Source organism: Sander vitreus, chromosome 24 (genome assembly GCF_031162955.1).
Source record: "Sander vitreus isolate 19-12246 chromosome 24, sanVit1, whole genome shotgun sequence".
NCBI lineage: Eukaryota > Metazoa > Chordata > Actinopteri > Perciformes > Percidae > Sander > Sander vitreus.
In genome coordinates, this window is record NC_135878.1 from 6,578,632 (window position 1) to 6,602,901 (window position 24,270).

General features: G+C 39.8%; 1 protein-coding gene across 1 annotated transcript in view; it reads left to right on the top strand.

The window, feature by feature from the left end:
* Positions 1-24,270, top strand: part of LOC144513029 (interleukin-1 receptor accessory protein-like 1) — a 216,443-nt gene that overhangs the window by 63,611 nt on the left and 128,562 nt on the right. Inside the window, exons 2-4 of the mRNA XM_078244090.1 lie at positions 5,129-5,408; positions 22,296-22,482; positions 23,871-24,024. Coding sequence (XP_078100216.1) covers positions 5,129-5,408; positions 22,296-22,482; positions 23,871-24,024 — 621 coding nt within the window. The remainder of the gene's footprint in view (positions 1-5,128; positions 5,409-22,295; positions 22,483-23,870; positions 24,025-24,270) is intronic.

Sequence of the window (24,270 nt, forward strand, 5' to 3'; positions counted from 1 at the left end):
TAGAACCAAGTTGTTGTTGTTTTTTTCTTCCTTGTGTAAATGACGTCCTCGGTTTGGTTTTGGGTACAAGCCTAAAACATGAGGAAGAAAGCCTTTTAATAAATGAGGCTCCAGACTTTTACACAGTTGGACAAATGAGTCTAACATGACAAACATAAAAACAAGGCAGGCCTGACAAATGGCTCTGTCTTTGTTTAATGGCGTGGTTTAAACGGGGATATGGCTAGAAGACCCCATTTTGATGTGGCGTCAGTGAATGTGGCTCAATTAAATCCCAATACCTGTAAACATTTGTTCTGTGATCATTTGGCAAAACAACTGACAGCTGACAGTTATTATTTTCCCAGCTGACAAACAGAATTGTTTGGACCCAGGATGCTCTGAGGACCGTGACTGAGGAATTACCCCTTTTTACTTTTGGGTTATGTGTAGCATAGCCCCAAACGCTGCTTATGCTTGATGGTCCCAGTCGCTTGAGTTGTTATTATCACTCAGCAGATTGGCCAATTCCCTCACCAATTGTGATCCAGCAGAATGGAAATCTGGTGAGCAGGGAAATGTTAATCGAGTTCAATTAGGCTTTGTACCATGTTTGTTTCCTGCCAACAAATGAAGCAGAATCCCCACCCTCACTTAGTGAAATGAACGATAACACTCTGAAAGTCTGAAACGGGCGATTTGAGGATAGGTGGAAGATAACGGATATTGGCGCTTGCAAGCTCCTCGTGCTGGTATTAGAGATAAATACAGCAAGCCCTTTGAAACAGTTAGGCTGGAGTTCACCCTTAAAAGGAAATTAATTTACAGATTTTTGAGGCTTTTATTTTTTCTTGAACAGTAAAACTGGGGATATTTCCAAAACCCTGTGCAGTAATCGAATGCCTTAGGGTGGTTTAAAAAGCATCCTTTATCTGGCAGTAATTTCACTGTTGAAAAGACCCACTGTTACATGTTGCATATGTTTTCAGTAGTAATCAACCATTTCACTTTTGTATCACTTGTTCATATGTCTTTTTTATCAGATGCATACTAATATGTATGGAATTTAATGATGTAGTCTAAAGATTGTGATATCCACATTTAATTATGTATCAATTTATGTTTTACTAAACCGGCTATGCATTTGTACCATTTTGCATGATGACTACAATATATTGTACTGTAGTAGCAAATATCTGGTATTTGGACAACGTCAAAATAACTATTTCCCATTTTCTTCAGTAAGAGAAAAAATGTTAGTTGTAAAAAAAAAAAAGAAGGGTGGACTGGATTTATTTGCAGTGCTGATGGGAAAAGGCACTGACTGTCTGATGTTTAGCAGTGATGCATTTGTGTTTTTTTGTGTTATCAAATCAAGTCTGTGCAGCCACACTGAAAGCACTTTTAAGTAAAATTGTCCTTTCTGTCTGGGCCGGCAGAATATCTATACAAGGGATGCACCGGTTCAATGGTCAGCTGGTGGGGCGTATTGGCACATTAGCTATCTTTAAATATTTATTAATATTTTATTTATAAGTATTCAGATCCCTTATTTAAGTAAAAGTACCTGTACTGCAATGTCAAATACTCCATTACAAGTAGAAATCTTGCAGTTACAATTTCATTCAGTAAAAGTAGAGATGTGTTACTGTAAAACCAAATGTACTTGTGACTAAGTGTCACAAGTAAAAGCAGAATGGCCTTATTCTATTATATTATAAAACATTGTTAATTAGTTTGTAAGCAGCATTGTAATGATGTGGTTGTTTTTGACAGTGCTTATTTTAACAACTTTATATATTTTAAGGTAGTTAAATATTTCCCAATCTTTAATCTTTTTTATTCAGTGAACCAGGGCTCCCCAAAAGCCCCTGGTTCAGTTAGTTTTGGTACTCTGATTATTTGCTAATTTGTTAGGGAGTTTACACCACTAAAGTCAAATTTAAACTAAGGTGGATCCTGCATTATTAGTTATTTTAGTTATCTAGTTAGTTATGTTGTGGTTGCTGTAAAGTGCTATATAAATAAATGATCATTGATTGATTGATTAATGGGAACTTTGAAGTGACAGGGTACATACCCATTGCACATGGGGCAGCAAGTCACTGCGCCATAAACTCCCAGATAAGAGTATTTTATGTGTGTTTTGTGTGTATGCAGACCTAAGAGACTTATCAGAAAGATTACTTCATGCACATTTTGGCCAGACTAATCTTGTTTTCTGTTTGAGCCGCTGCCTGCTTATATGACCTCATTAACTCCCCTGCTGTTTTTATTAGTTGTGTGAATAAAACGCATTTCGGACTCTCAATTAGGACACATGATTAGAAGTGAAACCATCTTAGCTGTGGTTGTCTTACCTTAAGCTTTCAAGTTATTATCGTCCACAAACTAATTAGCAAGTTCTTGATAAGCGAGGGTAGACCCTGTGTTGCCATAGCAACAGTTTCACAGACTTAATCACAATGAAAGAATTGTGGTGTTGGGTAGCTCACAGAGCACACGCTGCCTTCTCCTGTATTTGCTAAAAAAAAAAAAAAAAGATTCTAGTTATTCACTTGTTTTTTGTTTCACTGTCTTGCCCCTCGGTGAACCCACGTAATTGAGGTTTAAAGGAGGATGTCAAAAAGTGCATCTGAACGCAGTGTTCTCATAAAGACAGTGACTTATTGTTGCTGATTTAGGCTCATGTCAGATCAGGAAAGGTGCTGCAGATTTGGCACTGTTGCTGCAGGTAAAATGAGATGTCAAATCTATCGGACGGTGAAATTACGAGGCTAATGGTATAATCAGTAGGACATTTAAAGGCAACGTTCACCCTCAACTACTTTGAAGCTGTAAATGTTGAATCTTGGCTGTTAAGTGACTTCCAGGACCCGTTTTTGATAAAGTGCTGTATTTTATCAGTTCTTTTTCAACCTGCTTCATCTGTTAAACTGTCTTCCTACATTTCCTAGAAAGCCTTTTAAAGTCCACAAGACAACATAGATGAAGTGAGCTATTGCTTAAATGGTTCGAAATTACTTGAACAGAAAATGAATCACCAACTATTTTGATAACCAATTAATTGTCAAAAGTCATCTATCAAGCAAAACCGCCAAAACTTTTCTGGTTTCAGCTTCCAAAATGTGAGGACTTGCGGCTTTTCACTGCTTTGTTATTGTGAATAAAATCTTTAGGGTTTGGACTGTTGGCCAGACAAATCAAGCATGGACGGATTATACTGCAGCTGCCCTGAAGGCATCTGGATGTGACATTATGTTGTCCTCATTTTTTTCACTGTTTAAGGGATTTAGTGTATGCTTTTCCCTCTTTCATCTTTTCTCCAGCACCTAAAGCACCCACTAGTGTTGTTGCTGCTGCTCCCAGCATGACCCTTATAGTACCACGCAATACAATACAAAAACATAAATCAGCATGGTTTAATCAATTCCCCGCCAAAACACCCCTCCTCCTGGTTACCCCCAGCGCACGCACTGCACCTAGCTGATTGGCCGCCAAGTTGCTTCTTTGGTAAATAAAACATTTATAGAGGCTCAATTAGCGAAGCCTGTTGAGTCTGCGGCAGCTGTGCTCGCCAGCTGTTATTAAAGGAAGAGATATGCAGCGAGGTGAAGCGGGGGGAAGAGAGGATGTCAGGAACAGGAAGGCAAAAAAAATGGATAAGGTAAGATTAACCAGGCAGAGAGCTTGTTTTTGATGCCGTTTGGACCCAGTTTGTTTCTCAAATATAAAACCAAGTAAAAGAGCAGAGAAAAATAAACTTTTTGATCAGTGTATCTGTTTCAAAAGTGGCTAAAGCCTCTGCAAGCTCAGGAGCTTTTATCGGATTCACAAGATATAGTTGATATAGTGAATGAAGTTATTGTAAACCTTGTTGAAGAGTTGTCACTCCTACAGAAGGCATTGGTCTGACCCCCTGAACTAAAGCAGCAGCAGGTTAGCTGTACAACATACTGTAGGTTACCATAGTGATTTACCACAAATTCTGCCAGGCTCGCAAAATGGCAACACCTGAGTTAAACCCACTAATCTTGCTTCATGATACAGGCCTCAGCTCACCTGAAAGTTATTTTTTTCCCCCATTTATATGAACCACCCAAATATGTTGCTTGCTTGACACTGTTGTATTGTACCTCCGTATTTTTTACACACCTCATTGTGTGTGACAATCTCAATCAGCAACTCAGGAGTTGGTACTGTCTGTGTGACTTTTCACTGGTGTCAGGACTTGGTAAAGATTAGTGTTTTAATATCTGGTGTTTCTCATGAATCTTAGATGTAAAATAAGTCTGCAGATCAAAACTATCTCTTTGCCTGCTGTGTATGAATAAAGCAGTTATCATTCAATCTTTGTAACTTTTTTGACTGACATTAGGTGGGCTTTATCAGATGTCTTATTAGGAAAACCCCCATGGTTCCGCCTTGGCATGTGCAGCTGCACAATATGAGACAAGCTACTTTTTTCCCATTTATATTACTGAAAACAGCCTTTGAGATCTGAGGATAATCTCAAAAGCAAATGCAGATTTACTGCAGTTTCTGATTTTCTCAGGTCAAATGTAGATGAGTGCCATCACTGCCATTTAAACAGATACAGTATTGACGGCGGCTTATACACAGTTTATTGCCAGTAGACTCAATTTATGTATGTGGTGGTGACATACAAGTCAAACATAAATACAGTAATGTTTGAAGGTGAAGGGAGGTGCAGACAGGAAACAATGATTGAATGCAGCAGTTGGTATGTTGAGAGTTCAGTTTAACATTCAAAAGGATACAGTGGTGCTGAAACACTGTCTTTTTAAATTAGCTTTAAATTCATTTTGGTACACTTAGGAAGTCATATGTATGAATAGCTTCACTTGGTTTGTTTGTTCTTGTGAAACACAAAAAGGAGACATTGTGCATCAGTGCTGCAGGGAGGAGAAAAGCGTCTTTATTGATTGTGATACAAGGATTGCTGGCAAAGCACATGAACAGACAGTCTGATGCCAGCACTGAAAGTGGTCTTAACCTGGTTGCCACATACCCTTTTCATGATTACAAATTGCCTCTGCTTGGCTTGGTGAATTGGCTCAAAAAATAGTCAGACCCTTTCCTAGTAACTCAATGCTTAATTCTACTTTTCTTTGTCCTTTTCTTTCAGTGGAAGGCTGCACGGATTGGTCAGTGGACTACCTGAAATATAAAGTGCTTCTTGGGGAACCTGTACGGATTAAGTGTGCTTTGTTCTATGGGTATATCCGAGCCAACTACACCCATGCGCAGAGCGCAGGACTTAGCCTTATGTGGTACAAAAGTGCAGGACATGGTGACTTCGAGGAACCCATCAGTTTTGACGGCACAAGGATGAGCAAGGAGGAGGATGCCATATGGTTTCGTCCGGCAGAGTTGGACGATGTGGGGTACTATTCCTGCGTATTAAGGTAAGTTCCTTTTTAGTTTTTGTAAACCAGCATTACTTGGAGACATACATTGGAGGAGTAAATTCCTCCCCTGGTGCTTTCTAATAAAGTCTCTCATCTCTGGCCAAAAGAGCACTGGTTCTTAGTCCACAGAGCATCTGTCCACAGTTTGAGGCCCCTTTCCTTCACTTTATATGCTAAATTATTTCTTTATTCTCCTTTGGGGGACAGTAAGCCATTAGGTGCAATTGGTAAATCCATAACTTTTAGGCACTTGTAAGTCCTTTCTGAAAACGTGAAAGAGCAAGGAGTGAGACGAAAGAGAATGGAACATAATTCAGAGCAGGAGGATTGAGGAAAGGAAAAAGGCAGATAAAAATAAAAAAGAGAAGGGGATTTGTACTATCTTCTTTTTTTCACTTGACTGATGGAGGAGGTAGACAATTGTTTGATTTATGAGTTCTGTAGAAATGTAGGGCTGCCCCCTTTTAGTCTATCATTTGTAATGCTTTTTCATGCTGAATAATTTATTTCCAAGAAACTTATGAGCACATTTCTGGTAAACACAAGATTTAAAAGTGGTGCTTTTGCGTGATTTTTTATGGAGGAACTCAGTTTTACAGTTTATAAATGGAGTGCATTTATATTGCGCTTTTCTAGTCTTAACGAGCACTCAAAGCTCACAGATGTGTTGATTAAATCAACTAATCGATTAGTCGACAAAATCACATGCGTGTTAGTCGACTAAGAATTTCTTTAGTCGAGAACAGCCCTAGATAAATGTTCTGGCTTCCTAGCTCATATTGGCAGAAGTTTTCATTAACGTGAAGGTTGTCTGTGGCCTTTCAGGGAAAAAAAAGTCAAAGCCGCTGTCTCGGAGCCAACAGGACAAGGGGAACTTTGAAAACACATCTTTCTGGAAGATAGGAGTGTAATCTTTTAATATTCAGTAAAATCCACAAAAACATTTGTATGTCAACCTAAAAACAAATGATTTGGGAAATGTGTTACTCTCGCAAAAAAAGAGAACAGTGCACTCTTGAACAGTTGCACTCAGTTTTCACAAGCTCAATTTTAGGAGGTTTTGGCCATTACTATGCATCACCATTAGCACTCTCCCCTTTGCTGTGGCGGCCGCCTTGAAAAGACACGGGCAGCACCAATCCAACAATTCTCTATTCAGCGACATTGGCAGCATTTTCTGGAGGTAGACAATCAGTCAGCTCAGAGGTATTGTGTAATCACGCAGAAAGTAGAACCATGAGATTTGATTTGGAAGAGTAGTGTTGCTTTGTCGCCAGTTTCCACCATTCAGAACCAAATTAAGGAGCAACACTTTATTTTCCCGTCATGTAGAGAAATAACAATAGTTCTGAATACAGAGCACTTTTCCATCACACCGGATTTCTCTCTGCAGGCAATTCTTTGGACCATTGTTGAATATAGTCGCTTTCTGCAGGTTTTTAAGTCAGGACAAAGATCCTCAGTTTTTAATGCTTAACATTCAACATTAAATATTTGTCACTCAAATGGAAGATTTACAACCCTGACCCTTATTTACATTGCCAGCATTGATGCTACAATCAGCTCCTCTGATTTTCAGTGTTAATCAAAGCATCCGCTGCAGCTGGGGGTGTTCAGATCTTATAGGCTATTGATGACAATATGACATGTTATACATAGAGATGTTCCGATACCGGCTCCGATACTGCCTAAAACGCTGGTATCGGGAAGTACTGGAGTTTATGCACCAATCTGATACCACATAATAAAGCCCTAAAGAAAAAATGTATTTATTTATTTATGTTCTTTTTCCGTTATAACTGACTGTCAAACTGGATAATAAAAGAACGTTCTGTGGCATTCATGTTTCACAAAGAGTTTAACCTGAGCCAGACTGACAACATAATAAAATATATGACACACTAGTATCGGGTCGGTACTCGGTATCGGCCGATACGCAAGTTCAGGTATCGGAATCGGTATCGGGAAGCAAAAAATGGTATCGGACCATCTCTAGTTATACACTGATTAGCTCCAGCACAGTAAGACCATGTCATGAGGTGAATATTCCTATGTGTGATTGTATGTAGATCAATGATGAAATTATTTTTTTTTTTAAAACACTATAAGCTATTGCTTGTTTACACATCCAGCAGACATGGAGCAACAGTAGCATTCATTTGGAGTTGTATTTCTGGCCACATGGCACATTTAAATTCATTGTTTTGGTCTTCATCAACTTCTAAGGAAAAAAGCTGGCTCTTTAGCTACTAGATGCTCCACTATGTTCATTAGCGAACATTTTCCGTCTCTCTTTGGTGCCAGCCAGGTAGTTTACAGTCGTGGACATGAGGTTGATGAGAGCAGTGAGACTAAACCAGAACAGTAAAGTTGTAAAAACAAAACAATGAGCTAAAGGACACCAGCGCTGTTTGTCAGAGTTGGGTGGAAGTGCAGATTCAGGTGATGATTGATGGTGGGATTTCCCTCAAGTTAAATCCACAAGCTGTATTAATTGAACACCCAAAAAAACCCCGAAAAAAACAAAGGGGGAAAAGATTCATTTGTCACAAGGTGTTTACTGTCAGTTTTGCTACAGTTGAATTGAAGAAATAAGTTGAAGACTGTGAACATGCTTTATTATATAGTAATAACTTATTAACCTTGTAGGTGAAGGGTTTTTCCTCTGGACTGGCTCATTAGTCAGCTCTATACAGCGGCATACACTGGCTTTTAACAGGGGGAGGGTTTGTTTAAAAGGCTTGAGAGGATTTGGTTATTGGACACTGTGTGTGTGTGCGCGCGGCGTGTGTGTCTGTGTGCGCGTGCATGAATGCGTGTGTACAGTCTGAAGTGCATACAGTAGCAATGCATCAGAATTGACCACATGGGACCATCAAATTAGAATGATTTATAGTCCTGTATTAGCATATACCGTGAGTTCTGGAGCCACAATAATAAGGCCAAGGCTTAGTCCAGATGACTGACAAAACAGACTTCCGATTGCTTTCTCATACTGCATATCCACCTAATTGTAAATCTACTATTTATATGGTAGAAAATGTCTGAAAATGCCCCCAAATGACATACTGTATGTAAGTTCAAAGAGAGCAGTAATAACACTTGAAATATTGATATTGAAGACGACGCCATTGACCTTAAATGGCTTCTGTATGACGTTTGCAACAACATTTGCTTTTGTCACATTCTCCTCGTTCTTCACTCGAGCGTTGACAACGTTTTGAAAATCGCAGGAATGGATTCATCCAATTTTACAACCACATAGCAGCCCTATTATGTAGACGTGACTCATTTCAATTCCCAGTCACCGCAGCCAAATCAGAGGATTGCTCTTCTCTTTTGTCTCAGCAGCGTGGGTCCTATAGATGATCAGCGCTTGCATATGTTAACATATCACATTTGGATAAGGCTCTTGGCAGTGTTTTTCCTTGAGGATCCTCACCCTTTTGAAACATGAAGGGACCTAGGGAATTAGAGCGCTGAGCGATAGAACTTATGAATCACAGCACAACAAAATATCATCTCTCACTGGATACATTTTATACTTGAACATGTTATAACAATTCAATCCCAGTTACTGTGGGCTCCCATGATGTCATTGTGTCAAAGCGAGTATTGATAGTGTGTCCAAGAATGTTACACATGATTGTTGCTGACGTGCTTGTCCTCAGACAACATCTAGAAATGATCTTTTCAATGTATTTTGTGTATTTGTCATCATTTTTCTTTCTCTTTTCCTATTCAAGCATCAGTGTTGCATAGTGAGGATTAAAGCTCTTTTTTATTCTTGGTTAATACATCTTCAGTGAAATAATATCCTAGTGATATTAACATCTGGGTTTCTCCTACACAGTCACATCACTGGTTTGTTTCTTTAGGCAGTTTATTTAACAATGTCCCTACAAAACTTGCTAATATTTCTTATTGATTATGCTTCTTTGTCAGGAAAGCAGTAGGGGATGTGTTAAACTGTGATATTGTTGAACAGGGCTGCATTAAAAATGCATGCAGTTGTAAAATGCTATCAACAAGCGCTCACTCATAAAAAGAAATCTGGAGCATTAGTCAACCTTATTTATCATTTCAAGCCTTCTATAATATTTCTATAATATCCCTATAGGGACTTAGAATGTAGCTTGTTCGTTGGGTGACTTTACCTAACATACTTTATATTTTTATCTAGTTTTTCCTGTCATCAGAATTGTATTTGAAACTAGATGCTTCTGTTGTGGCTACTCAACTGTGAGTTTATGATGTGATTCCTATATGGCATCTGTAATATACAGTAGCGACTCTCAGTTCATGTGTCCTGTACACAGACTTTCCAGATGCAGGGGAAGAGATTTGGCTGCCAGCTGTCTGTCAAATGTGTTATTGCACTAGGCAAACAGTGTAGACAGGATATTCATAATACACCCACATAAACATGGTCACAGCCAGTGAACACACACACTGCTGCAGCATCATTTGGCCACTTCTGCCAGTTTACCGCCTGAGAGGCCAATGTGTTGTTGTTGAGCAAAATTGTCCCAATTTAAGGATTCCATGCAAATTGATTTAAGTATTTGTTTTACCAATGTACAGTGAAACACAGTACATTGCATTAAACATACATTTGCTGTATCATGATATATAACTATTAAAAAAACATTAATATTAATATAATTTCAATCATATCACCCAGGCCCTGTGTGGATTGAGGTTCAGGGAACTGTGTTGTTCTACCCAAGCTATTATTACTGCCAGCCCTGTGAAGTATAATAAAAAAATACGCTTTGTGAGCAGCTTGGACACCATGTGGCATGATATATATGATGACAGAGACACATCTGCACTGGAAATAAAAGCACAAACATCTTAATAACTTTGCAGTTAGCAAAGTTTCATATTAGAAAAGCAGCTGGGTAAAATGTGCTAAGGGTGCAGATAAAGACAATTATTTCCAATTCAAATCATCTAGTTTCAAGTACTTTCTTAATCAGGCATGTTCTTAATAGTGTCTGTCATCTTCCCTTCCTGTTTGTTCCTTGTTTCAAGACTTGTTTGTATACTTTGAAGCAGAGCTAAAACCTTAGACTGAATATGCCATTAACTTGCTTGTAGGGTGGATTTGTTTTTGCAATGTAGTTCCTCATTATTACATAATTATTTTCTTTTTATCACTCTATGGTGCACTTGTTCTGTGTATTTGCTCAGCTGCACTTAAGGTTGTCGGAGGACATCGTCATACACTAGCGCGCGCACACACGCACGCACACACACACACACACACACGTCAGTTCTCTACTCCCCTGAGACAAGCTGCCACTGACAGGGACTTAATGTGCCTCCAATCTGTATGTAAAAGCAGGCCAAATTGACACACATGCACACACTCAACATACTGAGCACGTATGCCTGTCTCTTTTGCTCTTGCACACACACACACACACACACACACACACACAAAGATGCACTACATGCGACATGCATTACGGACATATAATGAGGGACCGATATGATAATGAGCTGTGTCACATTGAGGGTTTTCAGATCTTATGCCGAGAGGAGGTCTGTCTTATGCAGAGCGAAAACATCTGCAGTAACTGACTGTGTCACTTACTGTAGAATGACAGAACACACACACACACACAGACACACACACAGCCATCCGGGTACTTGGAGGATACCACTAACTCCCCAGCACTGCTGCAGGTGTCTCTGTAAGCCTATTAACATTACAAAGTTGCTAATTCCTGCTATTTTATACCTCGCTGACAGCCAAGTTAAAGCTGGTATGGCTACATGACAAGAAACGAAAAAAACATGGAGTAGATGTAATGGTTCACAGGTGATCTCAAAGTATGTGATTTGGATTTGAATCAACAATAGTCGGATGAATCAGCATAGTCGGATGAATGTATTTGATAGATATGATTTGTGTTGGATTGAGGTGTGTGTGTATGTGTTTGTGTGTGTGTTCAGTCATTCAGTTATTTTGTCTTTCACTTGTAAGATTAAACTGGAATCAGGACCGTCCACATTACATGTAAATTATTTTTTTACACTACGTGGCAAATGCTGCCTTGTGCTATAAGTGAGTATTATTTTTTTAATCCAGTTCATCCTGGTTTCAGGGCAGACCCTTCGCTCAGCTGACGTTCACCTCAATCTTATGAAGTTCATTCACCACTAGCTCTCTGCAGAGTTCCATGCTGCCTGATCTCTCCATCCACCCTCTCATCATAATGTAGCACGTTTCTTTTACTTTTATGCTCATGCATTACGCATAAATTAACAAAGCAAACTGGTTTGATGGATGAGTGTTTCTGCTTTGATACAGGCGCATGCAAGATTTCACGCTCTTGTGGGATTTCTAGGATTGCCTAGCAACGTCACTCTAATTACCTTTTCTGTATGTTAAAAAAAGTTGTTCTGTGTGGGGTCTCCAGCCTTTGTAGTTTTCAGTAATCTTTAGGTGTTTTCCCAGCTTCACATCTGCTGAGTTGTTGCTCCACTAGTTTTGTGGAATATTTAATTGTCGTGGACTGTAGCCTATATATTGAATTATGTGTGGAAAAAATGTTGTGTCCTTTTCGTCTGGCTCTATTCAGGTCATGTGCAATGCATGATGGTTGTTGGTGTTTCCTAAGTGAAAGTTGCTGTACACTTTTTCATTGCTTTTCCTTTTGGATGTTACCATTTCAAAATGTCTAAAAAAAAATCTTTGGAATTCTTCTTTTTGAATTCTTTCTTTCAGCCATTTTCCATCTTAATGTTGTGTGTGATATTACAGCAGCAGGTCAGACTAAGCAACTACAGTGTAATTATTAAATGGTCTTTAAACAGCTTTCAAATCAACACACATCTATTTAATGAACAAACTTTAGCGGAAACAATCGCTAACCTAAGCATGCATTACACACACTCTGCAGTATTGGTCAAACAAAAGCCCGGACACATACATCCACAGTGTATCGATCAGCGTGGACAGTGCAGGGATTACAGTGTCAGATTAAAGGCAGATGTAGCAGCGCAGAGAGAATCCCACTTCTTGGCAGATAGCTAATGTTTAACCTTTAACCCTGTTCACCGGTGTTGGCAAGCTGCCACTGTCCCAAGCTTATTAATGGGTTTCCTGCATGTCCTGCAATGCCTGGGCTGTCACCAGCAAAGGACAATGGGAGGGGAAGATGGCAAAGGAGTGGGTGTGCATCTGTGTGTGTGCACGTCCATTTGCTTATTTAAGCTGGGAGTGCACCTCACCTGGCACCTGTGCACACACGTACACACCAAGAACTCGCATAGAGAACACACTTCCTACCCGTCCCAGACCGCAGACATGTTGACTGTGTTAGTATTCGTGTGCAGGAGTGGCTGGTGATATCTCAGGGAAGTGACAGTCAGAATGGGCCGTCTGGAACACTCTGTCATTCAGCCTGAGTCAGGGCCTGTCCAATTGATCCAGCCCAGCTGTCAAAGCCAATGAGAGACGCTAGACTAAGGAGCAGCAGGGATGGTTTGTGCTGCCAGGGGTTATGGATGGTGTATAATATAAGGATGGTGTTTGTGTTATAAGCTACCTGGCAGGAGACAATCAGTTAGCTGTGGCTCTGTGGAATAGCTTCGCCGAGGAGGACTATAACAATGACGCCATGATGGATGTTTATTAATGGAGTTTATTTTTAAATGCTGTGCTGTGCAGAGGCACATATGGATGAGGTTTTGAAGTTGCAATGAACTGAAAAATTACTTTTTTATCCAATAATCTTTCCAAACATAAGAAATACCCCAACGCCTACACCTGGAATCTTGCACTTTGTGTCTTGATTTCTAGACTCGATCACCTCCGCAGAGGAGGTAATGTTTTCAGTTCGGTTTGTCTGTCTGTCAGCAGGATTACAGAACAACTACAAGTCAGATTTTCATGGAACTTGTTGAAATGGTGAAGCATGGGCCAAGGAAGAACCCATTAAATTTTGGAGTGAATCAGAATTTTTATTTAACACAATATTGTATATTTGCAGAGAGCTTTGTTAGTTGGCTATTTTTCTCACTTTCTCAACAGTTTTTCTAAGAAATGTGAAGTCATTAAAGCATAGAGCCATTGAAATGGCATTTCCTTGAGACTTTAACTGCTTGGTGATGAAAAGTAGAAAATTTAGGGGATCACAAAAGTAATTAGGAGACACTGCGTATGAGCCATTAATGTCTCTACCATTTGTGTTCTAATCCATCAAGTGGATGTGGAGATATTTTAATGGATAATTGGACCTCATGGTGGCATTAGAGTACAATTCAAGGGACTGCACATCCAATATTTGTTGAAATATTCAGTCCGGAATATTTCAACATATTGGTGGGCCTGACTGTTAACGAACTTCAAGGTACTGTGATGTGTTTTATGTCATGTTATCAGTTGGTTTGGAGAAGAAATGTACAGTTAAATTAGCTGCAGAACATACACTTCATTAACAGATCATCCAAGAAAATAGTGGCACCAGAGCAACGACTGATGGGAGAAAATAGCATTTTCCACAAACTTCAAGTACAACTACTTCAAGAGGTTATGAGAGAGTTGGTGCCAAAACTCTGGCAGCAGTGCCCAGGTGGGGTTTTCGTTAATTGTGTGATATGGATTTGCGAAGCTGCTTCATTCACTAGCCAGGGATTATTGATGATGCTTCTCTGTATTCAGTTTTCTTTACACCTGTATAGAGAGGCTGTTGTGTCTGTCTGGACAGCCTTTTAGTTGGCTCTATATAGCTTAGTAGAGGTGGTTTTCCAGGAGCCATTGTTTGAAAATGTATAGGCTGATGTTTGGGCTTAGTCCACCTTTATTCAGCTCTGTGATGTGGCGGTGTGAACTTGGCCAGATATTCACTGTGGACATCTGATGTTACAATGGCAGTGTCAAAGAAAAGAATGCACATGAAACCATTTTTGGGCCAGGTGCTGGATAGTAACAGACCTCCATCTAGCACACAAATGGAGAAAAATGTATTCAACATACTGGTAATTGGTTAACAGCTTTTAAATCAATAGTTTACATCTATTTTTGTTCGCTGATCCCTAATCAAACTCTTTCATTATACCAAAAATAGGCTGGAATCATATTAATTTGAATAACACCATAATGTTCCTGCATATAGTCAGAGATGTTAGTATTTATTACTTAGAACCACAATCATTTCATACTCCATAATCCTTGATGATCTTTTAGAGCAAGATAACCTGATTACACTGCAATAACACTGTATAGTTGCACAAAAACCGCTACAGTATCTGTTTTTGTTTAATTTAATCACTGGCAGCTACAGTATATTTAAGGCCTCATACTGAACCATTAAAATTCACCCATGGCCATCTGTGAACGTTCGCTCTAAGTGTAGTGCTTTGTTTCCATTTATGCAGTGCTTAATTTGGACATTTCCGCATTTTAAGCTTCACATATTTAGCATGCTGGGGAAGAGCAATTCAGTTCCCTTACATTGATTCACAATAAACATATTATGGAAAACCAGATGTTCTGTCAATGTGAGGAAGACACAACATTAATTTATTCTAAGTAAAAGATCAACATTAGTATTTCTAAGATTTTTTTTTTTTAGTAACCTCATTGGAATTTTTGAATACTTTTTTTAAACACTGAAATTTTCAACATTCATCAAAAAAGGTGCACATGCTTGAGTACCCTAACACATATTCTTGTATTCCAGATATCTCATTTGGGTTTCCAATAACTATGTAAAAGGGAATAGATATTGTCATGGGCCAAATCAAAAAACTGAATGTTAGTATGCAGAATGGATATCAGCTGTATTTATTCAATTGCGCAGCAAAAGTGGCCAACATTTCTGATTTCTAACCAGGCCTAGATATGCTCGTTTTGATGCACGATGGGTACTCTTTGTAGAAATTGGAATATAAATTTGATCCAAAATGTGCCTGCATTGCGGTCTCAACCAATTTCATTGCATGTCCTTCACGCTCCTTCTGATTGGACATTTGTCCCATGCTCAATTCCATTTGATTAAGCCAAGCTCAAATGGCTACTGGCTACAGGGAGCAAAGGAAGAGAAGGTTAGCAGTGGAGATTTTATTCTGGGAGACCTCTTGACTCAAATCAGTTGTCACAATCTGCACGACTACCCAAGACAACTGAGCAGAAGGTCACATATGACCCTTTTTTCAGGATGTTCTGTTAATCTTAGACACACATGCGGGGGGTTTTATTCATACATAAGCTGGACTGCAAAATAACGCCCAGGTTAGATATTTTCATATCCCAACTGAGGGATTTTATTCAGTCACGTCCTCAGCGTTGCTTTCCCGTGTAGCCAACCTCTTGGCTTTCCTGGTCCACACTGAGCGGAGCAAGTCATCAAACAAGATGCCAAACCATCGCTATCTGATAGGAGGGACACTGACCTTCTCTTCCTCATATCTGATGGTGTTTTTTATCTGCCAGACAAATGTCAGAAATACCATTCCCCAAGCAGAATCACTTTGGCACTACAGCCAACTTTTGGTCCTGCCTCCCCTCTTCCCCTGGACTGTGAACGGCGGTGCTTCAACGGAGACATCTGCAATACCGCAGCTATCAGTCAAACCGTAATATAGGAGATAACTCACAGCTTGCCTGAACCCTAAGGGTGAGAGTATAATATGAACATGCCTGGGATGTGGGACAGTAACTGCATTTGAATTTCATCAATACATTCATAAACAGCTTATATACTCATACATTTCATCGCTTTCTTTAGGTCATTTCATTATTGGCCACTTGTTAATCTGCTATCTAAAAAATGTATACTACTATAATGGAAGAGTAGGGTGGACAGAAACACAACTCCAAATGAATAATAATGTTGCAAGTATGCCATATCAACTTAAAAGGTGATGACAATTTGTTTCTGCTGCCCCAAAGAGGTAAAAATAAAAATATATATCTGCACTAGAACAACGCAAACCTCTCATTCGTGGAACGACTGTGACCTGTTTACATTTTTTCACCGATATGGCCCATACCCTCATTGCAACAGCCCATTCCTGCAGCAGCATTGCTAGTGAGAGACGGCTTGTATTTGATATGCATAGCAGTATTGCTGCTCATACATTACATCCAGAGGGCCTGGGGACCAATGAATAAGGTCATGACGGAGTTAGAAGAGAATACAGTGGAGTCAAATTGTTTATGCTTGTTATGAAATCAGTTTGCTAGCATAACAATGAGTGGAGGATGTCGTGGAATGGAAAATGAGTTCCCCGAAGGCATCAACTACAGTTGGAAATGACTGACTAATGCATTTGCACACAATAAGTGCTACTGTCAGTTTGAGACATTCAACTCAAGGGAAGGCTTGGAGGAATCCTCAGACTCTTTGGAAAATAACTCATTTGGTTAAGGTCGTTTTTTGGGACGAGATGATTGCTTTTGCAAATGTGTATGTACTGCATTGTGTATATTTAGAACAGTAGTTTTAAAGGTAGGGTTCGGGGACTGAGGGGTCCTTCAGTGGTCTTCACTGGAAATAATTCCAGTTAGAATACAAAATCATTATTCATTTGTGTACTTAAAGTCTCTAGCACTAGGCCTAATTTGTTCCTCTCACTGATTACATTTAAGTCACAAACCTTCATCCATTTTTCTGAAAAAGAAACCCACAGACAAATTTTTACCAGTGAGAGTTTATCAATAAATCCCTACTGTATTAATGTAATTTCCTTCAGCTTCAAGTTAATCTTTTCAGTAATCACACCTCAGAAACCAAAAGTAGACATTAAGTTCAAAGTATGACACTTCACTGCTTTGCATGATCGATCGCATGCTGCTATTCTATGTATATAAAGTTGTAAGGAAGTTCTGTGGAAGCTATTCTTTCTTTGTAGTTGTGAATATTACACACAATGCAGAGATGTTGCTTTTATATTTTGTGTGTGTATGTGCATGTGTGAATACAAGTGTGTAGACAGGTGCAGGTGTGTGTTTTTCAGTGTGGCAAAACTAAATTACCAGCAGAGGTGTGTGTTCCTCTCTGAGCTATTGTGTACTACAAGACAGGAGAGAAAAAGGGCGGGTGGAAGCGGGGACAGAGACAAACCACAAGCAGAGGGACAGGGACAGAGAGAGAGAGAGTGTATTATAATTGAGGCAGGAGATGGTTGATCCAGCATGGCAGACAAGTGCCACAGTCTTAGGCAGAGGCTAAGTAGGAGCAAGTTGGCCCACAGTCAGATTTGGGGAGCCGGGGTGCTTAATCATCCCGGGGTTGGTGCTAGAGTTGACAGGTGAGTTATGAGCTGGCGCTACAGGTAGGAGCCCGGGTCTTCCCACTGCTCACTAGGACCTTCGCTCTGGCCATAAATAATGCAGGGAACATAAAATACTGATTTAGGATTACTGGACTGGCCCTTTCTTGATCTGGGTTAATTTTTGCTTGGTGTGGACAGGAAAGGTAGTCCTGGATGCTGATGTAATGCACATATGCTATGTGTTTATATAAATGCAATACTTGAGTCCAGTATCAGTCTCTAGCTCAGTATCAACACCACTTTTCTGACCTCTCAGGCCTTCTGTAGTCGTTTGCCAGTTTGGACTTGGGACCTGTCTTGGTCTCAGCCATTATTTGATGTTGACCAGACTTTTTCCCTGCCTGTCTAAAGCCATTGTTACATCAGTCTCTAAAGTGACGTGGCACATCCAATCATGCCAGGCTGCATTATCTGCAGCGGGTGTGCGCTCTCAGGAAAGATCTTGGCTGTTTTTACGTCTGCCCTTGACATCCTGAAGTAGGCCTGGTTGACGTTGCGATCCAATCTCAGGTATATGCTGACGCAAGTGGCTACAAGATGGACCAGTGATGTCACTTATATACTTAGGCCCCTGTTGATGTGATTCCTTTTACTTTTTTCTGTACACTGGCACAACATGACACCGAATGGAGGGAAACAATAGAAAGTTCCAGCAGTTCCAGACTTATTCTGCGCTCTACAGAACAGGACACACTTAGAAAACATCAGGATTATTTAAAATTAAGATGGATCGGGTCACATAAATTGGGTGACAAATTAAAGGAAAAACCTGAATAAATGATCTGAGAAAGAATACAAATTCAGATGGGTTTGAGTATGAAAATGTAATATGAATTGTATACTATGGCCTTCAGTCACCATATTTTAACCTAATTGAACACCAATGGAAGATATTGGGCTAACGTGTTAGACAGCACTCTGTCTCCACCACCATCATCAAACACCAAATGAGGGAATATCTTTTGAAACTATGGTGTTCATCCTGCCACTTACTAAAAACACATGATGTTTTTTTATCCCCTGTATTTGTCGCCATTCTGTATACATGTGCTTACATGTAGTGACGGTAGTGTAGCCAGACTTGTCTGGTTCATCCGATTACAAAGGTTGTATGGAAAAGACATGCTTAAGTGTCCTTCAAAGATTCTATTTCTACCCAGACCACTTAATTACTCCATTCAATACAAAACATTCAACCATCATATTAAGAATTAAAGTCAGTTAGGGCTCCTTTCTGACTCAGTGACTCAGTGTGGCATTGAAAATGTAGAATTTACATACAGTTAGGTGCTTAACTACAATGCTGTACACTGTAGACTCTCTCTCACACACACACACACACACATACACACACACACACACACACACACACACACACACACACACACACAAACAAGTATATACTGTACACATCCAGTGTGCTGCTCAGGGACACAGTAATGATTTGGCAGATGTTAGTAATATCTCTACTGAGTCTGATGCCCTGATTACAATAGGAATATGTATGTAATTTTTATATAAAGCTACAGTGCTGGAGGATGTGCCTGCTTGCATAGAGAAACCGTTTAAGCCAATGAGACAGTCGGGATGCTGCCATATATTATATATATATATTATTATTATTATATATATTTCAGTAGTTTTCATTGCATGCCTCTTGTAGACATTTAAGTTATTGTAAGTATAGTCACAGTGTTAGTTAGAAAAAGCCATTTAAAAATATACACCAAATAACTTTTGTAACATTTCTGTCATTTTATCACTGAATGATTTTTATGGCATGACAGCTGCATTAAGATAAACCTCAGTCATCGCTATTGAAATGCTAATGCTGTCCTCAGTCAAGACTTCAATGTTACTGTACAGCATAGGTCAACGTGCTATATCAAATCTTTAAAGGGTTAGGCCCAATATCCTGGGTGGGTTTATTTGGCTGCCCTCTAAGGACATTATGTCGAGGTTACTTTCATCAACCTTTGGACCTCTCGCCTTGTGATGGGATAATTCTCTGAGAAAGTTATTGTTCGTTGAAAGTAAGCTCTAATGAGTAATCAGCAATTATTTCACCATCCAATTTCTATTAGAAAGGAGTTATTTTAATTAAGAGATTCATTAAGTAAGTTCGTTAATTTCCCCGCAGGTGCCATGGATTCTCAGGAGAATTTCAAATCAATTCTGCTGCCTATTATTTAATATTGTGAGTGAAAAGCTGCTGAGGTTAAGGGCAGGTTATATCTGGTTTCATCCTCTGGTGGGGTAGATTAAATGACAGTCAACAGAATTAAATAAAATGTATCAAATGGTGGATAGTTTTGGTTAGGATTGATCTAACTCTGAAAAATAGAAACGTCATACATTAACCGGTGAATTTAACTACTGCTAAATCCCATGAGCATCTTGCCGTAAGGAGAGACTGCAGTGTTTTTCCACAGTGTGCCATTCAGAATTCTTTCAGCAAGCTGCTTAACTCCTAACTGACCATTGCGCATAATTTTACTGCATTTGCCGCATATTGCAGCTCAAGTCCTCTGCCTGCCCTCCAGCTGTATACAGTAGCTGTCGGCCTGACACTTCTCAGGGTTGATGTATGCAGGATGCTATCTATCATTGCCACCACATTGCATAGCCCCTTCAGTTTGACACATTTGACAGACACTGTCACCCATTAATGCCATGGTATCACCGAGGTTGTTATCACTGTATCAGCAGTACGCAGATGGTTCCACGAGCGTTGAATGCTCAGTGCATAGTGAGTGCAGCAGTGGGATCATCATCCTGCTTAGTTCTTTGGATAGGCTTTATGAATGTTATAGCTGCTGAGTGAATAGTCAAGAGATCACCTGGCTCTTCAGGCTTAAAAGGCATTGTGATGGATGTGAAATGTTGGAAAGACATTGTAGGACAAAGTGTTGGCCCACACCATCGATCACTCATGCGGAGCAGATGACACAATTCTCTCTCTCTCTCTCTCTTCCAGCGGGTGAGTTTATCAGTGCTGGCCAGAATATTTAACAGGGAAGAGAGCACTCCCGTGGGATCTCATTTGCACAGGTGTCCATCTGGTAGAAGTTGTCTGGGATAATCTCCACATCATGTTACATTTTCATCCGGGCTTCATGAAAATGGCACACCCGCTGTAAGCGGAGCGTGCGACATTGGCCAGTCCGAAGGGCGAGGGATTGATTGCTGACACTGTAGCTAAGACCAGCGTGTGTTGTACTAATCCACGAGGCAGTTAATGCTGTGCAATTATGTAAGGATTTAACATGTTTGCAATTGTTTGTTGGTTCAGCTCAATTTGTGTAACCAGCTTTAGTTGGAAAATTAGCAATGAGATTTTCCTAAACACTGCCAATTTGTTTGGTCTTTTAACCAGGACGGATTTGCTGCAGTCAGGCTGCGGGACTTGTCAATTGTGACAGTCTTATTAGCCACTTTTAGCAAAGAAAAGGTGCTCTTATTGAATGCATTGATCATCAAGGACCTTTGCTTCTGCTCCTCTCCTTTAAATAGCACAACTTTCACAGTGAATCAATGTGTTCATAGATTCCCATGTTCTGTTAAGAATTAACCAAGCAGCAGATCCAATCTCAAATTTGCTGTCCAATTAATGACCCAAACAGGAGAGCTGTAGATGCTTAGCAGCTGTATCTTTACCTCTCATGTGGCTGTAAAGCATCACTTTCCTGGGCAAGAATAGATCTGATCCGGTTTCCTACATGGTTCTGCGTAAATGCATGAGAATGCTCAACCCAGATTGGTTAAGTATTTAAAGACAAATGTCTGCAACAAAGATTACTGCAGGGATACAGCAATACCAAGCAGTGAAATGAAATGTTTATTCCACCGTGGATGAATGCACCCCAGTATCTGTGAGCCCAGGCAAGCATGTAGTCTTCAAACATTACAAGTTATCTTGCATTTTACACCCCCTCTCCCTTGTGTTATAAATTCTCTTCTTCATGTATATGACCTGAGCAGTTACAGTACATCAATTGTAGCAAGTCATTTTCTGCTATCTCGCACTGTATCTGCCTAACACGTAAAAACAAAAGGCTCAATCAATCTTGCTGTTGACATTCGGAGCTGTTGCTCCACATTACCGCCTGTGTCCCTGCCCCTTATACACACACACATGTACAAATACGTGTATAAATTATATATTATAGTTTTCCATTAATAGTTAAGATGTAGGCTCATTATTACTTCCTGATATTTATACTTGAATGGGTGAGAAAACATTTTAACAATCTGTAATTGTCCAGATTAAGGGTCATATTGGAGATGATCATTCAACATTCATCATTAAAGGAAAGTGTTTGCTTGGGAAAAAACAAAAAACATGAATTGTAAAAATTATGGATTGCTTTTCCCAGGAAGGTTTCTTTCCCTCTTCCACTGCTACATTTTGTGATTCACATGGAATCTAATGAATGAGCCTAGTGGAGATTGTAATAGCGCAGACTCTGAGCTTATGTGAAGCCAGAGATGGACTGTCGGCAGCATTTGTTTGCTGCATCTGGCAAGACTTCAATAGGATATCGACTCATTTATTTCTCTGACTGATTCATTAACTTTGTATTTTTGCAGAAACTCCACTTACTGCATGAAGGTGTCCATGTCTCTCACAGTGGCAGAGAATGACACAGACCTCTGCTACAACTCCAAAATGAGGTTCTTTGAGAAGGCAGAACTAAGTAAAAGCAAAGACATCAGCTGCACGGCCATTGAGGATTATCTGCAGCCAGGAGTGGAGCCTGAGATTGTGTGGTACAAGGTAAGATGCACTCTTTTCATTAGCTGTTTGCACAAATAATCATCATTGATTTAATTTCCCTTTATATGCAGATGTGGATGATGATGTTTAAACAAAGGGTTTTGTCTATCACCTGAAACCCATCATACACATTAGTAGAGCTGGACCTTTATTTTCAAATTTAAAAAAGCTGCTTCACAGGAAGTTCTTTCATTTATCTGAAGAGTAAGTCATAGTCAGCCATATTCAGGTCTAATTAGCTTCAAATACTATCTCCTCTCTGACCTATGGAAGTAAAAGCTAAATAAATGTATAACTGACAAAAATAAATGTATTCACTGTGTACATACAAATCTCTTGTTTCCTCAGTTTTGACCTTAAACTTTATCTTCCTCCTCAAGGAGAATTGTGACACCCACGGTGTGACTGACCCAGCCAGAGCTCCCGTGTCCGACAGGCCACTTTGATAGCGCTGTTAGGTGAAGCTCGGGGGTCAAATTATCAAACGTTGAAGTGTGCTGGATTAGGTGGCAACAACACTTCTTCAGTTTCCCACAGAATCAAATTAAAATGGCAGATAATGACTGTGGGCTCCACACCCTCCAGTTATTGGCTCTCACTTTGTCAGTGGGGGCTGATTGAATTCTGGGAGGCCTGTCTTGGACCACAGTTTGAAACCAAACCCACAATGCCCCAGTTTCCTTTGCCTCAGGTGTTTTGTGGCCCAAAATCTCAGTTAAGACAGAACACTGTAATAGGCAGCAATGGTGGCCAAGATCACCATGATCAAAGCAGTCAAAAACGGCTATTTTTGGAAGTTATCTAACAGCTTTTGATGCTAAAGTTAACTTCCTGTGTACATATTTAAATGCTTATGATTATGTTGCACTAAAGATGTTTCCCATCAACCAATTTACACATTACTTATTTCGAGACATTTCAAGTAATGACAGTAACCTGACAAGCCAGATGGTTTGTTACACAGAACCATCTGAGGAGCCGTCATTGGAAACTGTTTGGAAAAGGGCAGACACTTTCTAATAAATACTAATAAAGGCAGGTGATTGGATGATCCATCTGTCTATCACGTCCGCCATTGTTATTTTGAATGAACAGTCGTGGCCGTCACAGACACACCTAAACAACGCCCGTAGCTGCCAGCAGCTCCTCACCAGACGCTGATTGGTTGAGTTAGCTAGTAGTTAAGACACAAACGCATTACTTGGGACAAAATGGATGTCCATGTGATATGCGATCCCGTGATTTTCATTCAATATGCTTAAAGCTCGGACAAAAAGCGTGTTTCCTGCTGATTTGAAACATTCGTTACACTTGACAGCCAACAGTGACACAGTATATTTACTTTATTCTAACATTCTGGATCCCCATGGTCTGTGTTTTAAATTAAGGAATGCAAGCCAAAGCAGTGGAGACAAACCATAGAAAGGAGGAGGGACACTCTATCCATCAAGGAAGTACGGGAAGATGACATTGGGAATTACACCTGCGAATTACAGTTTGGGAACTTTGTGGTACGGAGGACGACTGAGCTATCCGTCACAGGTAAAGAAAAAGTATACGTTTATTCAATGCTGCAAAATCCTTTATTTGCAGAGTCATCTCTGCATACTTTTGTTAAGATGTTTAAACACTGTCATTTACTGAAAGAGATACAGAGAGCTGCAGTGCTTGCCACAGCAAAAAAGGTATGTCAGTAACTGTAAACTGAAAGCCTCAATGCAAATATATTTATATTGAAAGCATTTCAAAACAAAGGTATTTCCACAAATGAATATCCTCATTGTTGCT